We start from the raw sequence: 20,421 nt of genomic DNA, 5'->3' as shown, positions 1-20,421 counted from the left end.
CCTGCTCTAGTGTGGGAATATGGCCTAAATGGCTTCTGGATGACTGTCTAGCTTTATATTTCTGATTTTGTATAAAGGCACCCACACAAACACGCACAATATATTCGCTGTTGTGCTCTCTTGTTTTTTCACTTTTATATTTATATTGATATTAGGCAAACTTTGCAAAACAGAGATTTCTATCTGTAAATACATTGCAGTATATATTAATACGCAGACATTCGCAGGAAGATATAGCTATGTGATAGTCATCTCTCTGATTCTCTAGCTGTGCAAGACTATAGCAGTCATAGCAATCACCTCTGTCTTTCCTTGACAAACCAATGAGCTGTGCTTGTAGTGACCCTAACAAAGGAGTTAAATTACAATAATGTAACAAACATTTAAAATGACAACAGACAAGTCATTTTTTTAAAGGCTTGGCAATGTGATATACAGACTTACTGCCTAGCTACCCGACCACAGCAAGGTTCCCAAGGCTCCCTTCAGCCTCACCGTCCTGTGCTGCAAAGACGAGCACCCAGTCTCTGCTGATCAAAGCTGTTTTTGTTGTTGTCTTGATGCAAGAGGAGCCACTAGTCTGAAACCGCAGGGACAGTGGCTCATCACAAGTGCAGATTCTGTGTATATCTGACAGCCCGATTGGATTTTGCACGACTCAGGGGTGAAAATATTTCTCTTTTCCTTCCACAGAAAAATACATGGGAATACTTAGCCTGACTTGTAATCCCAGCCCCATTATCCTTGCCTGTGCTAACAGGTACTGCCTAAAGAGAGACAGATAGACAGTGGGGATACTACATGTCCCAACAGGAAAACTCTGATTTCATTTCACAAGTTATCTGTGGCCTTATTGCATCAGAAATGTCAGCCATGAGTAATTCCAGAAAAGCTATGACTGATGGGCAACAATAAATAACACTGCAGAGGAGCCCAAGCAGCTAAGGGTAGATGAGCTCTGAACTGGTCCTATGATCTGGTGATGTTAGTATTCTCTTGAATATATGTCCCAGGTCTTCCCCTATTGAGACGGTGAATCTATGGCTTCAAGCTAGCACTGCTCTTGTCCCTGTAATAAAACAGCCTTCTTCCTAGGCACCTGTCCTGATCCTCACTGCTTACACTGATTTCATGGCATGCACAGACGGGAAGGCAAATCCCAGCTAGTAGAACAGTCCCCACTGTGGAGAAGACGTCATTTTTTGCCTGAAAAAAGGCAGCCACAAGGTTTCTTCCCTGGCACACAGAGGAGGGTGGTCCTCTCCTTTAGGTGATCTCTGCTTCCCCCGCCATGATGTTACACTGATGCATTCAGGGACCTATAGGCTTTAATGGGGTTCTGGGGAACTTGCTCTAACAAACATATACCTTGTTCCTTTCCCACAGTGTAGCTATTGCTCCTCTTGTTCTGATCATCAGTAATGGACACACTGAATGAGGGGTCCTGTGCCTGTCACACTCTGCAGGCTATGGCATGTCTTGGGATAGCATAAAGACAGGATAACATTTCCTATCACAGGCTGTAAAACTTCCTACAACATTTTTTTGCTGTCCCATTTTGTAGTCTCCTACATCGTAACACAAATACCCCCACTGACAATAGTGATGCTAGTTCTGCTGATAAAAAATATTGTATATTTTCAGAGTTTGAATGATTTAAGATTTGATCTTGCAAATAATAATTTCCCACTGTGCTTAATATAACATCACTAAAAAAAAAAAACCACAAAACCAAAACCAATAAAACAAAACCAAATAACAAAACAAAACAAAGACTCCTATGGTCACAGACCAGTGTCCTTACTGTGGGTGCTTCAATACCATAAGCCACACAGTGCCTAGTAGAAAAGTTAAGTGTATGAATAGTAGTTTGTATCACTAGCAGTCAACAGACATCAGGATGGTACAGGGGTCAGTGGTAAATGTTAGAGGATATGGTATTAATTAGAGAAAGTAAGTCTTAGACAAATCCAATTTCTTTCTTGCACAGATGGAATATACTGATACTTGGGTAAGGCTCAGTAGTGCACAACATCAAAAAATAACATTATGCAATATCAAGAGAGTACACAATAAGGTTGCCAAACATCAAATCCCATGTCCCCTATTAAAAACAGATGGGATATTACCTTTTTCATATTTCCCATATGCTTTTAATACAGATTCAGGATCTGAGGCTGAAATACACTGATGTCTGCTCCCTTTCCAGCCTTGCTCCTCACAGCCTTCTCTGCAGATAAGGGCTGCCACCTGGGCCATGCAAATAGTGGCTGCAAGAGGCTGAAAAGAGCAAGATGGGGACAGAGGAAGGAGGGACAGAAAGGGTTGTTTGTTCCTGTGGAGAAGTGAAAGAAAATGACCTTCAAAAACTGAGTCTTGGTACAGAACATCAATAAAAAATACAAGAACTAGGTAACTGACAGAGCTCAAAAGGTAGCTCCCATTGGGAAATCATTATAAAGTAAAGGGGTGTCCTGTGTTGTTCTGTCAAAATCAGCTGCTGGCCTGATGCTTTATCTACATCAAGAAACAAAAATAAACATAAAATGCACAGAAGGGTTGGTGGGCTGATACATTATGGAGAAAACAGTCAAACATGGGCACCTAGACCATGTGGTGTGTTGGATCTGAGCAAACAAACTGGATGGATTTGGTCCTGGAAAGCTAGAACTGAAAAGGAATTAGCGAATACAGTGAGCAAAGAGAGGATCATGAGCTCTCCTATTTCTGTGGAAAAATGGGCTAATGGGATCATTGAATTCTGTCAGTAGAAAATGGGATTTAGTACCACTTTTGTGTATGGCACTGATATGGAGAAAAACTGTTGGCTTTTCAGACATACATGCTTCAAAAAGGATTCAGAAAACAGAGACAGAGAAGGAAAGAAACACTCTCCAGAACTCAAACCTTTCAATTTATTAAAAAGCAGACAGCTAAGTGATTTGATTACTCTGGAGGTATCTGGAGGAGGAGGAAGAGTCAATGCCCAGAAACTCACTGATATAACAGTGAAGGAAAGAACAAGAGACTCTAACGGGAAGCTGGAGACAGAGAGGCTGACAAGAAAAAGTGGGCAAGTACTTGTGACAGTGAAAACGGGGATAGCATCCAACATCTAGGCACACATTCAGGTAGTATTGGATATGTCCAGCTCTTGTGTCTTCAAGATGAGATGGTTTACAGGTATTTTAGCCAAAAAGAAAGGTCAACATTGAGGTATCAAAGTGAACAGCAGTGGCCTGTGTCATGCAGGAGATTGAAGTAGCAGATTAAACAGTCATTTCTGGCCTTAAAGTTTAAAAGTATATGAATCAAGGTTTAGACCCACAAGTTAGCTAAGGCAACAACCCGTCTTTCATAACATATCTCTGATGCTCCCTCAATTTAGAAACATTTATAGATTTAATTGTTTAAAATTTAAGACCTATTGTAGTCTGAACTTCTTTAGAAACATTTACTTTACCCAATACTTTACAGTTTCAGGCAAACATTCAGGAGCTCTATTCCTGGTTTAAAGCATCATGGACACCTCTGCACTACAGAGATCCCTGAGCACCAGCATAATAACATGCTAATTCCCTCTCAGGAGTCCAGCTGGTACTTGAGCATAGCTCTGTCATGGAAACTTTAAAATGTGTTTCACCATAGTTAGTCATATTTCGGTCAATGTAGAACTTACTCCCTATCTTAATAAGCAGATCAAGTGGTTAAATTGCCTCGCTACACTTAAATCAGTATCTGCTGATGCTGCATCTGATACTTACCTATTGTTAGCTTCTGCTGGAAACAGTAAGGCAGGCTGAGTCACCATTAAGGTATCAACTGGCAAGCCAAGGCTTCTCTGAAGATCTCCAGTCTGATGAGTGTTGATAATTGTCCTGGCCAAACTCTTTAAGCTGTCACTCGTCAACTCATTTCTTGGATGGCCTGGTGGATCACTAAGTTCAATGATGAGCACTCTTGATAGACCAGCCGCATCAGATGGCTGCAGAGCTTGAGTACTCACTGGTCCTCTCCCCACTTTCTGTGAGCTAGACCTGCTATGAAAGGCTGTACAAAATGCCATGTTAGGGCAGTGATATTTCTTTTTGCTAGCATTGGCCGAGATTACCTTCAACATGCTTTCACCTCCCAGCACATGATGGACTACTCTGACTTGGTCATGACCAATCTTCAAGTAATCAGCTAATCGATATATTGTACTTGCTTCATCCTCTTTCCCAACAGCCTCAGTTACAGTGAAAGCCACAAGAAGGGAAAGGCCAGCAAGTATTTCTACAGGTTCCTTCTCATGCAGGAGAACATACAGAAGATTGTCCTCAAAGCTAAAGTAATTGGCTCCTGCCCCTTCATTCAGTGAGAAAGAAAATGGGGTTGGAGAGACATACTTCCCTTGAATGAAAACACGAAGGCTGAGTGGTTCATTGTAGAATATAGCAAGGGGCAGTCTGGTTGCATTTTGGCCACTGAGGAGGTAGAGTCTGAAAGTCAGAGGTGCTTGGTCTGGGAAGCAAATTGTAGCAAGCTTGGTGGATGGCAACACAGAAAAGAAAGTAGAATGATGCTCTGCAGGATAACACGATGCATGTGATGTCACATCACTGAAGGTGTCCATAAAGCTGCCAGTCATTGCTATCACTGGAAACAGTCTCTGGCTGACCATACTGGGGTCCAAGTTTTCTAGGATGACAAGTGAGTGATCTGCCTGTTTGCAGAAGTAGCCTTGTACTGAGGGCTTGAAGATACACTTGCTGTCATCTCTGTAAATTCCTGGAAGAGAATAAAGGGAGATGGGGAGAGAAAAAAAATATGAATTGTTACAGACATCATCTCAACAGTTTGTGGTATAGCTGCTTATTTTCCTATTTACTGCTCAAAGTCACTTTTGTTGGTGCTAAAATTTTACATAGTTTTAAGAGAAGCCTGGACATGAAGGGATATTAAATAGGTAGAAACCACGCCTACCTCAAGGTGTCCTTGAGCTAAAAATGGTTGAAGACTGCTAATGAATGACAGATAAGTACCATATACACTTGCCTTGTTCTTTCTAGGTATCAAATTATGGCCACTGTTGAAAACGCAGGCGTGTTAGATGGACCTTTGGTCTGACCCAACACTATGTCCCTATGTCCTTATGTCTTCCACATTCTCCTTGTTCTCGGCCTGTAGCAGGGTAATAAATCAGGGCATGACTGCAATTCTTTGGAAAGATAATGTAACTCTACACAAAGCCCTGTCATCCACCTCACAGGGATTGTATCTCAAACAAGAAAACTAGAAAGGACCAGAACATAAATCTGCTCCAGCGGTGAACCACCTCACCGAGTTTTAGAGCTAGAAGAAAGCACCAGATTCAGACACCTACAAATAGCTGAGACCCTTACATGTGCTCCAAGTGTCTAAGCTCCCATTGCAGACAGTGGAGATCTGGAGTTTAAATCATTTGCCCACAGGCAGGCATCTAGTATCTCATCGGATACCCTGAGGTATATGAGACATGTGACACAGGGTCTACAGAAGACCTATGCGCTTCACAGGTGGCAGCTGGAGGCCTGGTGGGACACCCCACAGCACCTGAAATTACACTAGACACACATTTATGATAACTGACAAACTCCCAATTCCCCAGCCATCAATATAAAGAAGTTTAGAAAGCAATGATATTCACCCTAAAATACATCTGTTTTGTCAGCTGGATTGCCCCTTACAATCCTCTGACTTTATTGACCAGAGGTACGGTCCTGTCACTGAAACACAAGTGCATAACGTCCTCCGGAATTCTTTGGGTAGCTACAACATCTGTAGATGTACCACATGATCCATGGGAGTACAAGAGCCACTTTAGGTAACACTGTAGGTATTCTTTCACTGATTATAACAGGAGCTAAGACACTTCCGTGTATGTCAGAATTTGCCACCGAATCCCATCCCAAGTGTCTATGGAGACAAGTCAAGAGGATCCTTTTATGAAATGATCTATACAGAAAAGATGTAATCCATACAGTCTTCTGAGTTAGGGTATGCTCCATCTGACCAAATATAGATCTCTGCTTTAAGATGAGAGAAATTGTGCCTCAGGCTGTAATGATGAGATAATCACTGATTATAAAGAGAAAATAAAAGTAAGTTTGGATACGGGCACGAAAAACATAAACATTTCTGCCTGGAGCATCTTAGGAAAAGACGTGTGTTTCTGTTTTCCCTTCCTCTCTTCAAAATAAAATCAAAGGAGGAATTTGCTGCTGTAGCCAGCTATAATCCTCCTTTCTTCCCTGAGCTTGCTCCTTCCCTAGTTAGCTGTGCTCATGAACATGTTAGGCAAGGCACGGCCAATGTCTAAACTAACCCTGCATTCCTCATTCAGTAGCTTTGAGGACATGCATGCAGATCAGCAATGCTTAGTGTTAATATAAAAGAAAGGGACAGCAACATCCTTGAGAGTCACTAAGTTTAGGATGAATAAAAGGGCATTCCCCTTATCAAGGAAACATTGTAACTGTGAAACTCACTGCTAGAAGAAAATACCAGACTCCTGGAAAAGATATGAACTATGAGAAATCAGTCTGGGCTCTGTTTATAAGCACATCTCAATGCCTGTATCCTGTGGACACTTACCCATGATTTATTTCAAGGGGATTCCTCATGTGCAGACTGCTACCCAGGTCTGTGAGCATTTCCCAGAATGAGCTCTCGCTCTGCACGTCACCAAGGAAAGCAATGAAATTACATAAATGTCAAGCTTTGTTCAGGGAGGAGGTCCAAATCAGATAATATCTGTGCAAAAGGCCCTATATTTAGACACCAGCTTACCATTTTCTTTCCCTTTTTCTTGCCTTTCCCTTTTTTTTGCTTTATCAGTGTAAGTATTTTGCTATTGGCATGTGCTGGGGGCAAAGGGAAAGGGAGCAGCAGCTCCATTCAGAAGCAGAAGTGGAAACACTGTACTCAGAGAGATTTGGTATTGTCCTGGAGAGCTGGGAGGACGCACGCTGCAGCAGGCAGCCAGCCCACAAAGGCTGACAGATCTCAACGTCTGCTCTCCCGGAACCCCCCCATCTCCCCCCAGTGACATTTCTCTTGTCTACAAATGGGATTTACTGATATTTTGTGATTTCCCAGGACTTTCCTTTACCCTGCCTGCCTTGCAAAGTCGGTTTGCTTGGTTTCCTGTACACACACACACACACACGCCCATGCACGCACACATATCGTTGCTTGTCTCCTTCCAAATGGCCTTATCTGCCAGTCACAATTTCTGCAGCCTGCAATTTCGATCACTTTTAAATGAAACCCATGCTGGCCTTAGTAATCATAATGTCATTTACAATTTACCACAAAACACGTTTATTTAGTTAGTAGCACATTGGAGAAAGAGAACTCCATATGAACTCGCCGCTGAAGCCCTAATCTGATTATTTCCTCATGAAAATCCAAGCAGGGGTGCTTGTAAGAGGGGTCTGAGAGGAGAAGGAAAAAGTGAGTCCTGGCCACAGCTGACTCTCATAATCAATGCGAATAGATAAGTGACGCGGCGCGTCAGGGCCAGCAGCTAATCTGCCCCGGGGCTTTCCTCTAAAAAAGGCCAGAGTGGACAGGACTTAATAAATACTGAGTGACCACTGAATATTGAGCTGACATGTGCTATTTACATTGGCGATGAACAATAACAGTGATAAATTCCAGAAGCATCCCCCTGCAATGGGTGAAATTAGATTAAACAGGTTATATTTGCATGTGCATGTGTGTTTGCACACACATGTGTGTGAGAGGGGGGAAAAAATGGGGAAAAAAGAAAGAGTGCAAGTCGACTGGAGACCCTACAAATGGGTGGGAAAGATGGAGAAGGTGTCCATACCTGTAGCAATGTGTGCATGGACGAGGCTGAACGGCACACCAGGAGCTGCGTGTACCCGAGCAGAGGAAGAAGGCATGTGTGGAGGGGGTGTTTGCATGGGCACGTGTGCTGTGTGTGTGTCCCACTTGCTGCATGAAAGAGAGACAAATAATATTTGGAGAGTGTGTGTGTCCACCCTCTCCAGCTATTTCTTCAGCCTTAGAGAGCAGACTTTGCTTTCCGCAGATTTCCCTATCATCAAGTCAAGTTTATTATTTAATTATATACATGCACACACACACATAGACACACAAACATATATATCTATATGAGATTTTAGCACTCAGGTTGCTTCTAGGGCTCCTGACAAATATTAACTTTGTGTCAATATTTGTCCTTCCTGTCGTGAAATGAGGATTTTCCACCTCATTTCACATTTGAAAAGAAAAATGCGCCGAAGGGGTCTTCTTTGCTTAGGAAAAAAACCACCAACAACAACAACATCTCATATCCTTTATTTAGAAAAATGGAGCAGGAGGGAAGGAGGGAAGAGTATTTTTAAAATAGATGTTTTGACTTAAAGGCACATAGAGTCCGTTGCAAGTCTCCTGCCTTTTCCCTAGTTCCCCAACGTCAAATAAATAAAATAAAATAAAATAAATTCTACATTTAAAATTGAATGAAATACATCAACATTAATGATTTTCCCCTTCAGGTTAACACCACCATTTCCTTCAATAATTTTTACCCATTTCGTGATAGATTTCACAATTCATGGTACAAGGAAAAATATAGTCGTTTTTTGACAAAAACAAAAGGCAACGTCAGTTTTTTATCAAAATAAAATAAATCTCCTGCAATTTTCTTTCCATCTGACTGGATTTGCCCGTCAGTTACTTCTAATTTAACTACAATTATAGTTACAAAAATATAAAAACGAGTAGGGGAGGAAGGGGGAGGGGAGAGATAAATGGGACACTGTTTAGAAATTGCGATTCATTGGCCTTGGGCTGGCCAGCACATATCTTTGCTGAGGGGGAAATAGTCATCAGCATTAACTGTTCCTTTTGACCTGCTGACATTCAAATGTGAAATAAAAAAAAGAAGGGGCCCAGCCATAGGACCTTAGAAATCTAGTGAAGGTAAATTATTCTGAGGTCAGTCGTTTTTGCTATACAAAAGGTTTTCTAGGTTTCTTGAATTCAGATGTTCCCTATAAAAAATTTTGGCCCCGAGTCTCCTGTCTAATCCCTGGCATAGGGTCCTCATGCCTACTCACTCATCCTTTGAAAGCAACGGCTCTGCAGACACTGATCTTGTAATTCTTTATGTAGGAAAGCAAAAACAAGCCCATCAGCTTCAGCGAATGTTGAGACAAGGCATCCCCCAACATTTTTAGAAAACTCACTGACTGTAAATTAGGGATATCACTCAATTGAGTTTACCAGTGTTCCCGGAGGGGGACAAACACACAGATATGCAATGCCGAGTAACTTATTTGTGGCAGGTTTCTTGCAAGGTGTGTGTTGGGAACACACGCATAGGAATGCACGGTGGCATGTGTGCTTGCTTGTGTATTTGTGTACGTACATGTGTGTGTTACACACACATAAATATAAACTCATAGCAGGGACCGTGTAAATAAAAATGGAGTGATTGCTTTAGGCTGTTAATTCTTTCTTTTAAATAAAACTATTTTAGAAGGAAATGAGTCTCTTAACATCACACTATGTGGATTTTTATGCTCCCCTGTTTATCATTCCTCCATAAAAACTTTGAATCCCCTGGCCAATTTCAGTCATTTTTGTGGACTGAAAGATACCGTGTTCCTATAAGTTTTGCAAAAGTAGGTGCCCAAGTAGAGAAAAAACAGTTATTAGTGCTCCCACTGAAAACAAAAACTGTAGTTTTTGTTTTACAAACAAGTTTACACTTGTGTGTAACAAGCTCACCCTTGTTACACACAACAGGATCTGTATTAGCCCTTCCTTTTCACATACAAATCCACAGAAAAACAGGTGTAGTACGTTAAATATTTGTTCTTGCATTCATTTTTTGCATACATTGATATGGCTGCACGTGTTGCTAGTATTTATTCACTGTGAAATCAAGCGCTATTTGCATCTTTCAAATGGTTATATATTTTTATGCTGGCACCAACCCTTCAGAGCTCCTCCATGCCTAAGAGGTATGGCACATATACTATGAATGATAGTATTTCTTTACAGGTTATGAACAAAAAATTGCACAGTTTTCCAGTTCCCAGAGACTATAGCAATAAGTCATTCTTGGCCTTAAAGCATAAATACACAAATCAAGCCTTAAGAAGAGAGACCAGAAGCCCATCTAGGCCAGGATGCTCCCCAGCAGTAATCAAAAAGAGTCATCTAAAAAGAGCATGGGAACAAGGCATGCATATAGCAACGTTCACCCATAATGCTCCCCAAGCTTTCAGTGATTTACAGGTCAGGAACCTCCTGAGTCAGAGACACCATTTTTGGTCTTTGTATTTGAGATAAAATATCAAACCTGTCTCACAAAACTGTGAAAAGCTGGGAAGGAGAATGACCTAGCTAGGAGAATATATCTTGAGCCCTCTCAAAGGAGGTGGGTCAGTAAATCTGAAGTGCCCTTTAGGGAGGTTGCCCATCCCAGGCCTTGTGTCATTGTTGAATTAAGGGATGTTACTTATAGTGCCATGGAACTTCTCAAATGCCCTACTGCCACCACAAGGTGACCACACGTGGAAATACCTTGGCTGTCTGTGCCAGAAGACCAGGCTGAAACTGAGCAGCTACAGCATTGCATGCATCAAAACTAATAAAATAACCAGTGCCAAGATCAGTTCCTTGTCCCTGAGGCCAGCTGGCGTGGCATTCCAGTAGTATTAAAGTCACTGAGCCTCCAAAAGATGGTGGCCACCTCCAAACTGCCCTTTTGGACCGGCTCCTGATTTGTGCTAATTTCTGGAAAGTGCCCAGGAATTGTCTTGGACACTGCTGGGTTGCCTGGGACCAAACTGGGCTTGGAGCTGTTCTGTGGATATAGCAGGAGTAACTAGGAAGCTCCAGTGCCCATACCCTAGCATTACTTGACTCGGTAGACATTGGGTCCATTCCTACTATTGTCAGCACTGGCCCAGAGCAGTTTGTCTGTCATTTTATTAAACTTAATCAGAAAGACACAATTAGGGAGGATTTTTGTCCACATTATCATTAATGATTAGAGAACTTTAGTCATTTTAACCAACCTGACAACACAAAGTTCCCCAGAATGCTTATTTAGGGAATAAATCCAATATGGTGACAAAAGAAGCTTTACCTGACATTATATTGTACATGGAGACAAAAAGGATTAAACAGCATAATTGATCTATGCATCATGATTCTGTGCATTTTCAGAGAGTCCCCAAAAGTGCTGTAAATTAAGCACCCTTAAATTGTAACCCTGAATGAAGGACAAAAAGATGTTGCAGGAGTCATTACCTTAAACACTACTGTAATGCAATCAAAAGTGTGGCATGGGACTGGAGTGAACAGGACAGAGTGAACCCTATGGGAAAGCACAGGAGAGGTCTCCGCAGCCTTCTTGAGGGCTTGGAGGATCTATCAATACACAGCTAAGGAGTGGAAATAATGGTTTTTTGTACAGCACGTAGCAAAATAGCACCCAGGGCCCTGACTAGAGCTTTTAGATATTCTCATGAAGCAGAGAATATAAACAAGCAATTCCCACAATCCTCTTAAATTCACTACCCATCATTCAAAGAGCCAACAGCTGGGTGTGAGAGGGATTCTGTCTCCCAAAAAGGATGATTAAAAGAGAAAAATGCAAAGAGAACCATCTTTTGGTCCAAATTATTTCACCTTTGAAAAAATTCCAGTTGACTGGAGGTTAGCAAATCTGACACCCATCTACAAGAAGGGCTGGAAGGAGGATCTGGGGAACTACAGGACTGTCAGTCTGACCTCGATGCCAGGGAAAGTTATGGAGGGGACCATCCTGAGTGCCATCACATGGCACGTACAGGACAAGCAGGTGATGAGGCCCAGTCAGCATGGGTTTAGGAAAGGCAGGTCCTGCTTGACTAACCTGATTTCCTTCTATGACAAGGTGACCCGCTAGTGGATGAGGGGAAGGCTGTGGATGTTGTCTATCTGGACTTTAGTAAAGCCTTTGACACAGTTTCCCACAGCATTCTCCTGGAGAAACTGGCTGCTCATGGCTTGGATGGGTGTACTCTTCGCTGGGTAAAGAACTGGCTGGATGGCCGGGCCCAAAGAGTGGTGGTGAATGGAGTTAAATCCAGTTGGCAGCCGGTTACAAGTGGTGTTCCCCAGGTCTCGGTATGGGGCCAGTGCTGTTTCATATCTTTATCAATGATCTGGATGAGGGGATCAAGTGCACCCTCAGTAAGTTTGCAGACAACACCAAATTGTGCGGGAGTGTTGAACTGCTTGAGGGTAGGAAGGCTCTGCAGAGGGATCTGGACAGGCTGGATCGATGGGCCAAGGCCAATTGCATGAGGTTCAACAAGACCAAGTGCCGGGTCCTGCACTTGGGTCACAACAACCCCATGCAACGCTACAGGCTTGGGGAAGAGTGGCTGGAAAGCTGCCTGGCGGAAAAGGACCTGGGAGTGTTGGTCGACAGCCGGCTGAATATGAGTCGGCAGTGTGCTCAGGTGGCCAAGAAGGCCAATGGCATCCTGGCTTGTATGAGAAATAGTGTGGCCAGCAGGAGTAGGGAAGTGATTGTCCCCCTGTACTCAGCACTGGTGAGGCCACACCTCAAATACTGTGTTCAGTTTTGGGCCCCTCACTACAAGAGAGACATTGAGGGGCTGGAGCGTGTCCAGAGAAGGGCAACAAAGCTGGTGAAGGGTCTAGAGCAGAAGTCTTGTGAGGAGCGGCTGAGGGAACTGGGGTTGTTCAGCCTGGAGAAAAGGAGGCTGAGGGGAGACCTCATCGCTCTCTACAGCTACCTGAAAGGAGGTTGTAGTGAGGTGGGGGTCGGTCTCTTTTCCCAAACAGCAAGTGATAGGACAAGAGGAAATGGCCTCAAGTGGCACCAGGGGAGCAACTTGGATTAGATATTAGAAAAATTTCTTCACCAAAAGTGTTGTCAAGCATTGGAACAGGCTGCCTGGGGGAGTGGTTGAGTCACCATCCCTGGAAATATTTAAAAGACATGTAAATGTGGTGCTTAGGGACATGGTTTAGTGGTAGACTTGGCAGTGCTAGGTTAACGGGTGGACTTGATGATCTTAAAGGTCCAACCTAAATGATTCTATGATTCTAAATTTTCCAGCCTAATGATTCTGTGATTCTAAACATGCTATTCTGCAAGTATCAATTTGTTTCTCATGTCGCTATGAAAGCTTTTCCCATTATGTTTCCCCTTAAGATATTCCTGGTTTCCTTTAGGTGTATTTAAAGCCCAGAAGGATTTTTCTCTCCTCCTGACCAGCAACCCTGTTGACCAAAGCTTTAGTCAAACTGATACCCAGGGCTCAACATAAAGGTGAGGGGCAGTCAATGGCAGAGCCTTTGCTGACGCGGTTCCAGTCACCGTCTCTCCGGCCAAGGAATGATAAAACTACCACTGCCACCTGAAAACAGAACAGCAATTTCATCAGATGCCAGACCTAAAAATGAACGTGGCCATGCCATGCACTGCTCTGAGCTGTGGATATAATGAGTTTTGAATGGGAAGTCCCGGACACAATAAATCTGTGCCATATGTGACCATTTCCTGTGTCAGTTCCTTTCTCATAACCAGTGGAGGCTTCACCCTCCCCCTCACTTTCCCTTTCATGACCCCACACCAGGGCTCTGAAATCTTTCAGGGCTGCTTATGGGCCCCAGGCCTTTCCACAGCAGTTGCATAAATAAATGAGTTTGACAGCAAACATCATAACGGTTAGCTGTAATGTGTGCTCCACACAAGTGCTTGTGCTACTCACTGGAGAAATGGGGGAGGAAAGAGCTCGGTTTGTTACCACAAACAAAAGTATGTTCTCTGACAAGTGGTGAAAGAATTAGTCAAATAAACTTGAACTCTATTAAGACCATCGCTGCCAGGTTTTGTTATGGATGGGAAAGTTCTCAGCTTCTCTTTTCCTCCTTGGCCTGCAGTCACTGCAAAGACAAATCATCCTTTTCTTCTGCAAAAATAAAGTTAGGGGATAAAATGAAGTGCCTCAGAATAAAATTTGCAAGGAACTCCACTTTACTATTATTATTATAATTTCTTCCCAATGAGAACAGTTTTTTTGGTCCTGGGAACAGACTCGCAGAGACCAAACAATTTTCCATTAGAAGTGGGCCATAAGGAAAACACCAAATACCTGTAGATTTTGGATTTATTCGGGTTAGAATTAAGCTTAAAAATTACAATTATTTTTATAAGACATAGGTGAAGGACAGGACAGATCAGAGCTCAGCACAGAGCACAGAGCTCAGGGTCTAGAGAACAAGTCTGATGAGGGGCAGCTGAAGGAACTGGGGTTGTTTAGCCTGGAGAAAAGGAGGCTGAGGGGAGACCTCATCGCTCTCTACAACGACCTGAGTGAGGTGGGTGTCGATCTCTTCTCCCAAGGAACAAGCCATAGGACAAGAGGAAACGGCCTCACGTTGCACCAGGGGAGGTTTAGATTGGGTATTAGGAGAAATTTCTTCACCGCCGTGTAGATGTGGTGCTTAGGGACATGGTTTAGTGGTGGACTTGGCAGTGCTAGGTTAACGGGTGGACTTGATGATCTTAAAGGTCCAACCTAAATGATTCTATGATTCTATTTGCCCTAAAATTGTTTTCCCTTTTTTTGTTCATTAACAAATCAAATGTTTTGACTAAATAGCAAAATTTTACTAACTTTTCAGCTTTACCTGAGAAATTATGGTATTTTTGGACTGTGTAAGTTTTTTCTGTAAAACTGTTTTATTGAAAAGACTTTTTTTCCCAGATATACCATTTAAACAAACATATTTCAAGTATACCAAGTTCAGCCCAGAAAGGCTGCAGACATTTCATTTAGTATATAAAAGGAGTATAATTAGTTTATAGAAGCTTCATAAAAATGATCAGGAAGGAAAGAAGGAAGGTTGGTTTCCCACATTCAATGTGCAGAGAACAAAGAAAAAGGTATTAATATTTTAACCAGGGATATTTAGGTTAAAAATTAGAAAAACATCTTCCTAGTAAAAAAATAAAATAAAATAAAAGAACAAGACCTTGAAACTAACTGATTAGGAACCTGGTGGAACTAACACGATTAAAGAGCTTTTTAGCAGGTTATATTCATTTCTCTGGGAGCAGTGTAAGTATAAATACCACTTTGGAGCAAATGGATGGGTGCAGTGACTTCTAGAGCTCTCTTCCCATCCTCCTATATCTTTTTATCAGCAGCTTTCTCTCCAATGTCTGTCTTTCTTTCCTTCCTTCCTTCCTTCTTTCTTTTTTCTTTTTTTCTTTCTTTCCTTCTTTCTTTCTTTCTTTCTTTCTTTCTTTCTTTCTTTCTTTCTTTCTTTCTTTCTTTCTTTCTTTCTTTCTTTCTTTCTTTCTTTCTTTCTTTCTTTCTTTCTTTCTTTCTTTCTTTCTTTCTTTCTTTCTTTCTTTCTTTCTTTCTTTCTTTCTTTCTTTCTTTCTTTCTTTCTTTCTTTCTTTCTTTCTTTCTTTCTTTCTTTCTTTCTTTCTTTCTTTCTTTCTTTCTTTCTTTCTTTCTTTCTTTCTTTCTTTCTTTCTTTCTTTCTTTCTTTCCTAGATAAGCTATAAAAAAATGTTGAAATCTTATTTGTACCTGCCTTGGCTGAAGGCAGAGTCCTAGAGCCTGTGCTCATGACAGAAAGGTTCACAAGCACAAGAGTAACATTATTAGGGTGATTTTCAGCAATATTAGTCCTGTATGGGCTATGGAGTTGAATCTTAAAGCAGAAGGATTTCATTACAGGTACAGATAGCTATATTATGCCATGACATATTTATGACAATGAACAGTAATGGGAGGCAAGCCTTAGAAGTCGAAATTAATCTGAAAGCACAGTGCAGAATCTGAACACCTATGAAAACATATTGAAGAGCTAAAATTTGAGATACAAAGGCTAGAGTCATTATCTGAGCACATAGAATGGGATTCATCACATTAATTTTAGCTGCCTAAATGTTAAGCATCTAGTCTAAGCTAATTGTCTAGTCTAAGATGTTCATTTAGACAATAATCATTAGAGAAGAGAGAGAGAGAGACTTTTAGAGGGTCATTCATTTCTGCTTTTCCTTGGATGGATTGTATCATTTCTGGAGGTATCTGTCTCTACTGGATATATGGGAAACCTAGACAGCTAGTTTGGACTGAAGGTCTGTATTTGGCAAGCTGAAGTTAGGTGAAATGAGTCCAACTCCTAATGAAGTAGCTAACAAGGCTTGCAGAACAGCTAGAGTAATAGGTGTTCCTATTCTGAAATAAGTAGGGAATGATAGCTCTGTACACACCTCTACAGTAACCATCTTCTCCAGTTATGAACAAGGGGAAAGACAGAAAGAAGGAAGATGAAACCAGTACCATGTTAATCTAGAAAATAATAAAGAAAACACCCCTGTCCTTGACAGAGATCTAAACAAGATGCAAACAATTTTTTTGGAAAAACTCTGAAAACGAGCAAACTCTGCATTTGGCTTTTGTTGCTACGATAACTAAGCCTCTGGACCCAAATATTCCCACCTGACAGTAGCACTGGTAGCCTGGTGCAGTCACCCTGCAGACCACGGCACTCTCTGCTCCTGAGCAATACAGCTCACACAGGAAACAGAGGGAGCACTGAGCAAAACACCTTGGAAAGCACAGAAATAGAGAATTTATTGCAAAAGAGACATCTGAGCAAACACAACGAGAGCCTGTAAAACTAATTTCTAACCTCTGGAACCAACATGGGTGCAGGGATGGAAGAAGACTGGTTTCAAACACCACTTACAAGAAAATCAAATGTGTCTGTAGGCATAGTCCTAAAATACTATGCCTACATCAAATCTTAGGAAAAAATAGGTCAGAAGAGATTTCTGGATGTCATTTATTTCAAGCTCTTGCTCAAAGCAAGACTAACTACAAAGTTATATTAGGTTTCTGAGGGCTTTATCACAAATCATACTATATCTACATTTTAGGTTTTTATATGTTTACTAGGACAAAACTCCCAGTTTAGAGTAAGTCCAGAGAAGCTGCCAGGGTTGAAAATCACTTGCAGATCTGTGATCCTAATGACACTCTCATACCTAACTTCATACACATGCAAAACGGTTTGAAGAATCTTTGAGGCTTACTTTTGCAAACAGTCATAATACTCGGGTGTGCTTGTTTTAGCTAGTCCAAGGCCTGTTCCTTGTCCCATCAAAGTCTTCTGGACAGCTCCAACAGGGAAAGAGTAGGTTTGGAGCTCGAGCATCTCTTATACTTTACCAGATAGTGTTCTTCATCTTCATATAAACAGGAATGAACTCAGAGTCACACTGATCCTGGTTGTGTGGTATGGTGCCCATGGAGAAAAAGAATAACTACATCGGTGGAGCACTGCAAGCACCCACGCAGTCCTGGCTGTCCTTCTCTAACTAGTAGGCATCACTCCCTTTGCATTTTATTCCACACTTACTAGTGAGCTGTTTGAAATTTCAGACAGCCCTTGGAGTTATTTTGGCCAGGGAGTATATTTAAAACTCATTGTGCCTAATGTTGTCTTTCTACAATTGAGAAGTAATCAGGAAAGACGTGAAAATAAATAGACAAGTGAGAGGCAAAATGAAATATGAAGTGGCTAGAAAGGAGTCTGCTCTCTAATGTATTTTTTCAGCTTATTATTGTAAAAGCCCAGAGCAAAAGCATAGCTTTGAAGAGTCTTTTGTTAATAGTGGAAAGGTTGTCTTTTTATTTTTCTTAACTTTTTATTTATTAACCATGCTGCACAGGGTACTTCTATAAATGATGGCTGAGTTTTAGGTTACAGGGACTTGTTTAGTCTGAAAACATCCCAGCCTGCAACAGGAAACAGAAAAGAGAAGTAACGGCCCATCGTATGCTGCTTGAAGGCACTAAAACCAAAGCCCATTTGTTCTCTGCTTTTCCCTGTAATTTCTGGTGGTTGAGCTTGCAAAGGTTTGGATGTCTCTGTTTGGATGGTTAAAATGCATTCCCAGCAGGCCACTTCCTCAGGTGGTCTATTTGATGACAGCTTGCTGCTTAGGCCAATACAAAACAGCTGATGTTTTGACCCTATCTATCTAAGAATAAAATTATAAAGCTGCATTCCTACATGGGGCAATGATTTCATCCTCCAGATTGTTGTAAAAAAAGTTATTGAGGGTGCTTACCTTATGCTCAAGCCCTAAAACATGACAGTCAATAACATTTTTGAGACTCTGAATGTTGGGGTACTATATATTTATTAATCATTGCCCTGAATATGTGGTTAAGCATACAAATATTCAATTGCTACAAAATTTTATTCAAAGCTATCATGTGGGAATACACTAGCTGTGCACAGGAAACCAGACAGGTACATTAAGCAGATTTGTTTCTTTGAGACTTTTTAGTGCTTTAGCACTGGTGAAAAAAAGAGCACTGAAACAGAGTTAAGATAGAGCAATATGGACTGCCAAAGGCCGCTTAGCTCAGGCGTCCTGCCGGTATTTAAAGGTTGCCCTTCATGCATAATAGTCCATATTATTTAACTTTTATGAAGAGAATTGCCAGTAAGGACAGTTTTGGGTCTGTTTTTTTGGTATAAGACCAGCATTGTCATAAGATGAGCACAAGCATGATTTTTTTACTGGTTTATTCCATGGCATCAACAATATCAGAATATATTTCATTTTCTGGGCATACCAGTTGAAAAGCTTAGGTGGCAGGCTCTCAGCAGGAACCTGCATGGGCCTTCCTGCTGGTTTGGGCCATCAGAGAGCATCTCTCAGCTCTCAGGGTGCCATGAAGACCCAAGCCAGTTTGAAGAGCCTACAAAGAGCCTGTCTGGCAGGGTTTGCTCAGTTTTCACATCCTCACCTGGCAATTGTAGGGGACACCAGGCTGAAGCCTTGTAGGTTGTGTTTGTATCCCACTAGTATGGAAAGGCTCATTCCAGAGTCAGAGTACACTGAGTACTAAGTACTAAGACTAATCCAGCAGGTAGAAAATTGGTCCAACCCGCTTCTAAATTTGCTTTGCCTTATCAAAACATCTGGGCTATAACCACTCTCCATGAAAGCCACAGGAATTCTGTTTATGTATAATTACCCTGGGGAAGAGCTTTCAGCAGAGATCTCACTTTCCAACCCAAATCCTACCCAAAAGCGTGGTACATTATGTCAAGCACGTGTTGTCGGTTGTCAAAAATGAATTGACAATTTCTTGCACATTATGTTTCCCTGAGGCCCAAAAAGGGTTAATAATTCTGACAGCACTGCAGTCTGTAATCTGAATACTCAACCAGAAGGATGTGCTGTGGAAAGGATCCTTGTGCTGCCAACATCATTGAGGGGAGGAGGAACATAAGGGAATCTTGACTTTTTTTTTCTTTTGCCCTCAGTGGCTCACATGGAATGGGAGCTCAGACACAGAGGCCTCAGAAGTAGAGACCTGAATTTAATAAAGCTGTCTGGAAGGGGAGGGAGACAGAGGAAAGAAGATCGTGGAGATAAGAAGGCAGAGATAAGAAGAGAGGAAAAGACAGAACAATACAGCTGACTGGTGATGTCTGTGCCCTTTCAGACTCAAGTGGGCAGAAGTGAAATATTTGTTTAAGAGATGGGACACCAGTTCATTATGAATAGAATAAGAAAGAAAAAAGAATATTTTATGGTTAGAACATATACTTCCATGCCACTGTAATGAGGACAGGCAAAAGGCAAGGAAAGGCAAGGATAACAGCAAGGCACTGAAAGGCAATTAACGTAGATGCTTGATTTCATTGCAATTTTGGGGGGTATTGGAGTGACCCTTTAAATTCACTACAGCTACACCTACATATGCAAGCAAAATTAGGCCCCTGCTTAGGAAAATAACCTCTTTCAAGGTAACAATAAATGCCACAGATTAGCAAAATGAGAGGGTCTGTTTTCGTCACCACTTCTGCAACCTTTCTCCCATTTCTGCTTGGAGAATAAAAGTTAATTGAGGGGTACTAGGGAGGAGGAGGCTCATCTAATCCCCACTGACATTGACAGCCCTCTCCACCAAGGTATCAAGCTGACTTCTTTATAGAGAGCAAATGTACTGCCAAAGCTCCCATCTAGGGATGTTTTTTCTTTTCTTTACCGTAAGATTCTGTTGTTAGAAAAACCAAAAAGACACCAGAGGGAAAATAAATGCAGATACATTTTTAATGCATACATTTCATTTTCAGAACATGGTGGGCACTTCAGTGCCGGGTGCTGGAACGGCAAGGGGGAATTTATCTAATCAGTCCTCCGTGTCCCCGCTTCATTGACATAATGTGGTCCTGCCGATTAAAGCACTGGAATCATAGCTCTGCATTTTCCTTCTCTTTCATACTAAAATTATTGATGTGCTTTGTACAATGTGTAATTGCCATTATTGTATATGTGCCTAG

The 20,421-nt window shown here is 41.7% G+C and overlaps 1 protein-coding gene across 1 annotated transcript in view; it reads right to left on the bottom strand.

Moving 5' to 3' along the window:
- Positions 1-20,421, bottom strand: part of PKHD1 (PKHD1 ciliary IPT domain containing fibrocystin/polyductin) — a 269,688-nt gene that overhangs the window by 24,199 nt on the left and 225,068 nt on the right. Inside the window, exon 59 of the mRNA XM_072857760.1 lies at positions 3,765-4,770. Within this exon, the coding sequence (XP_072713861.1) occupies positions 3,765-4,770 (1,006 nt within the window). The remainder of the gene's footprint in view (positions 1-3,764; positions 4,771-20,421) is intronic.

This window comes from Ciconia boyciana, chromosome 3 (genome assembly GCF_034638445.1).
Source record: "Ciconia boyciana chromosome 3, ASM3463844v1, whole genome shotgun sequence".
Classification (NCBI taxonomy): Eukaryota; Metazoa; Chordata; class Aves; order Ciconiiformes; family Ciconiidae; genus Ciconia; species Ciconia boyciana.
This window is presented reverse-complemented; position numbering and strand designations above follow the sequence as displayed.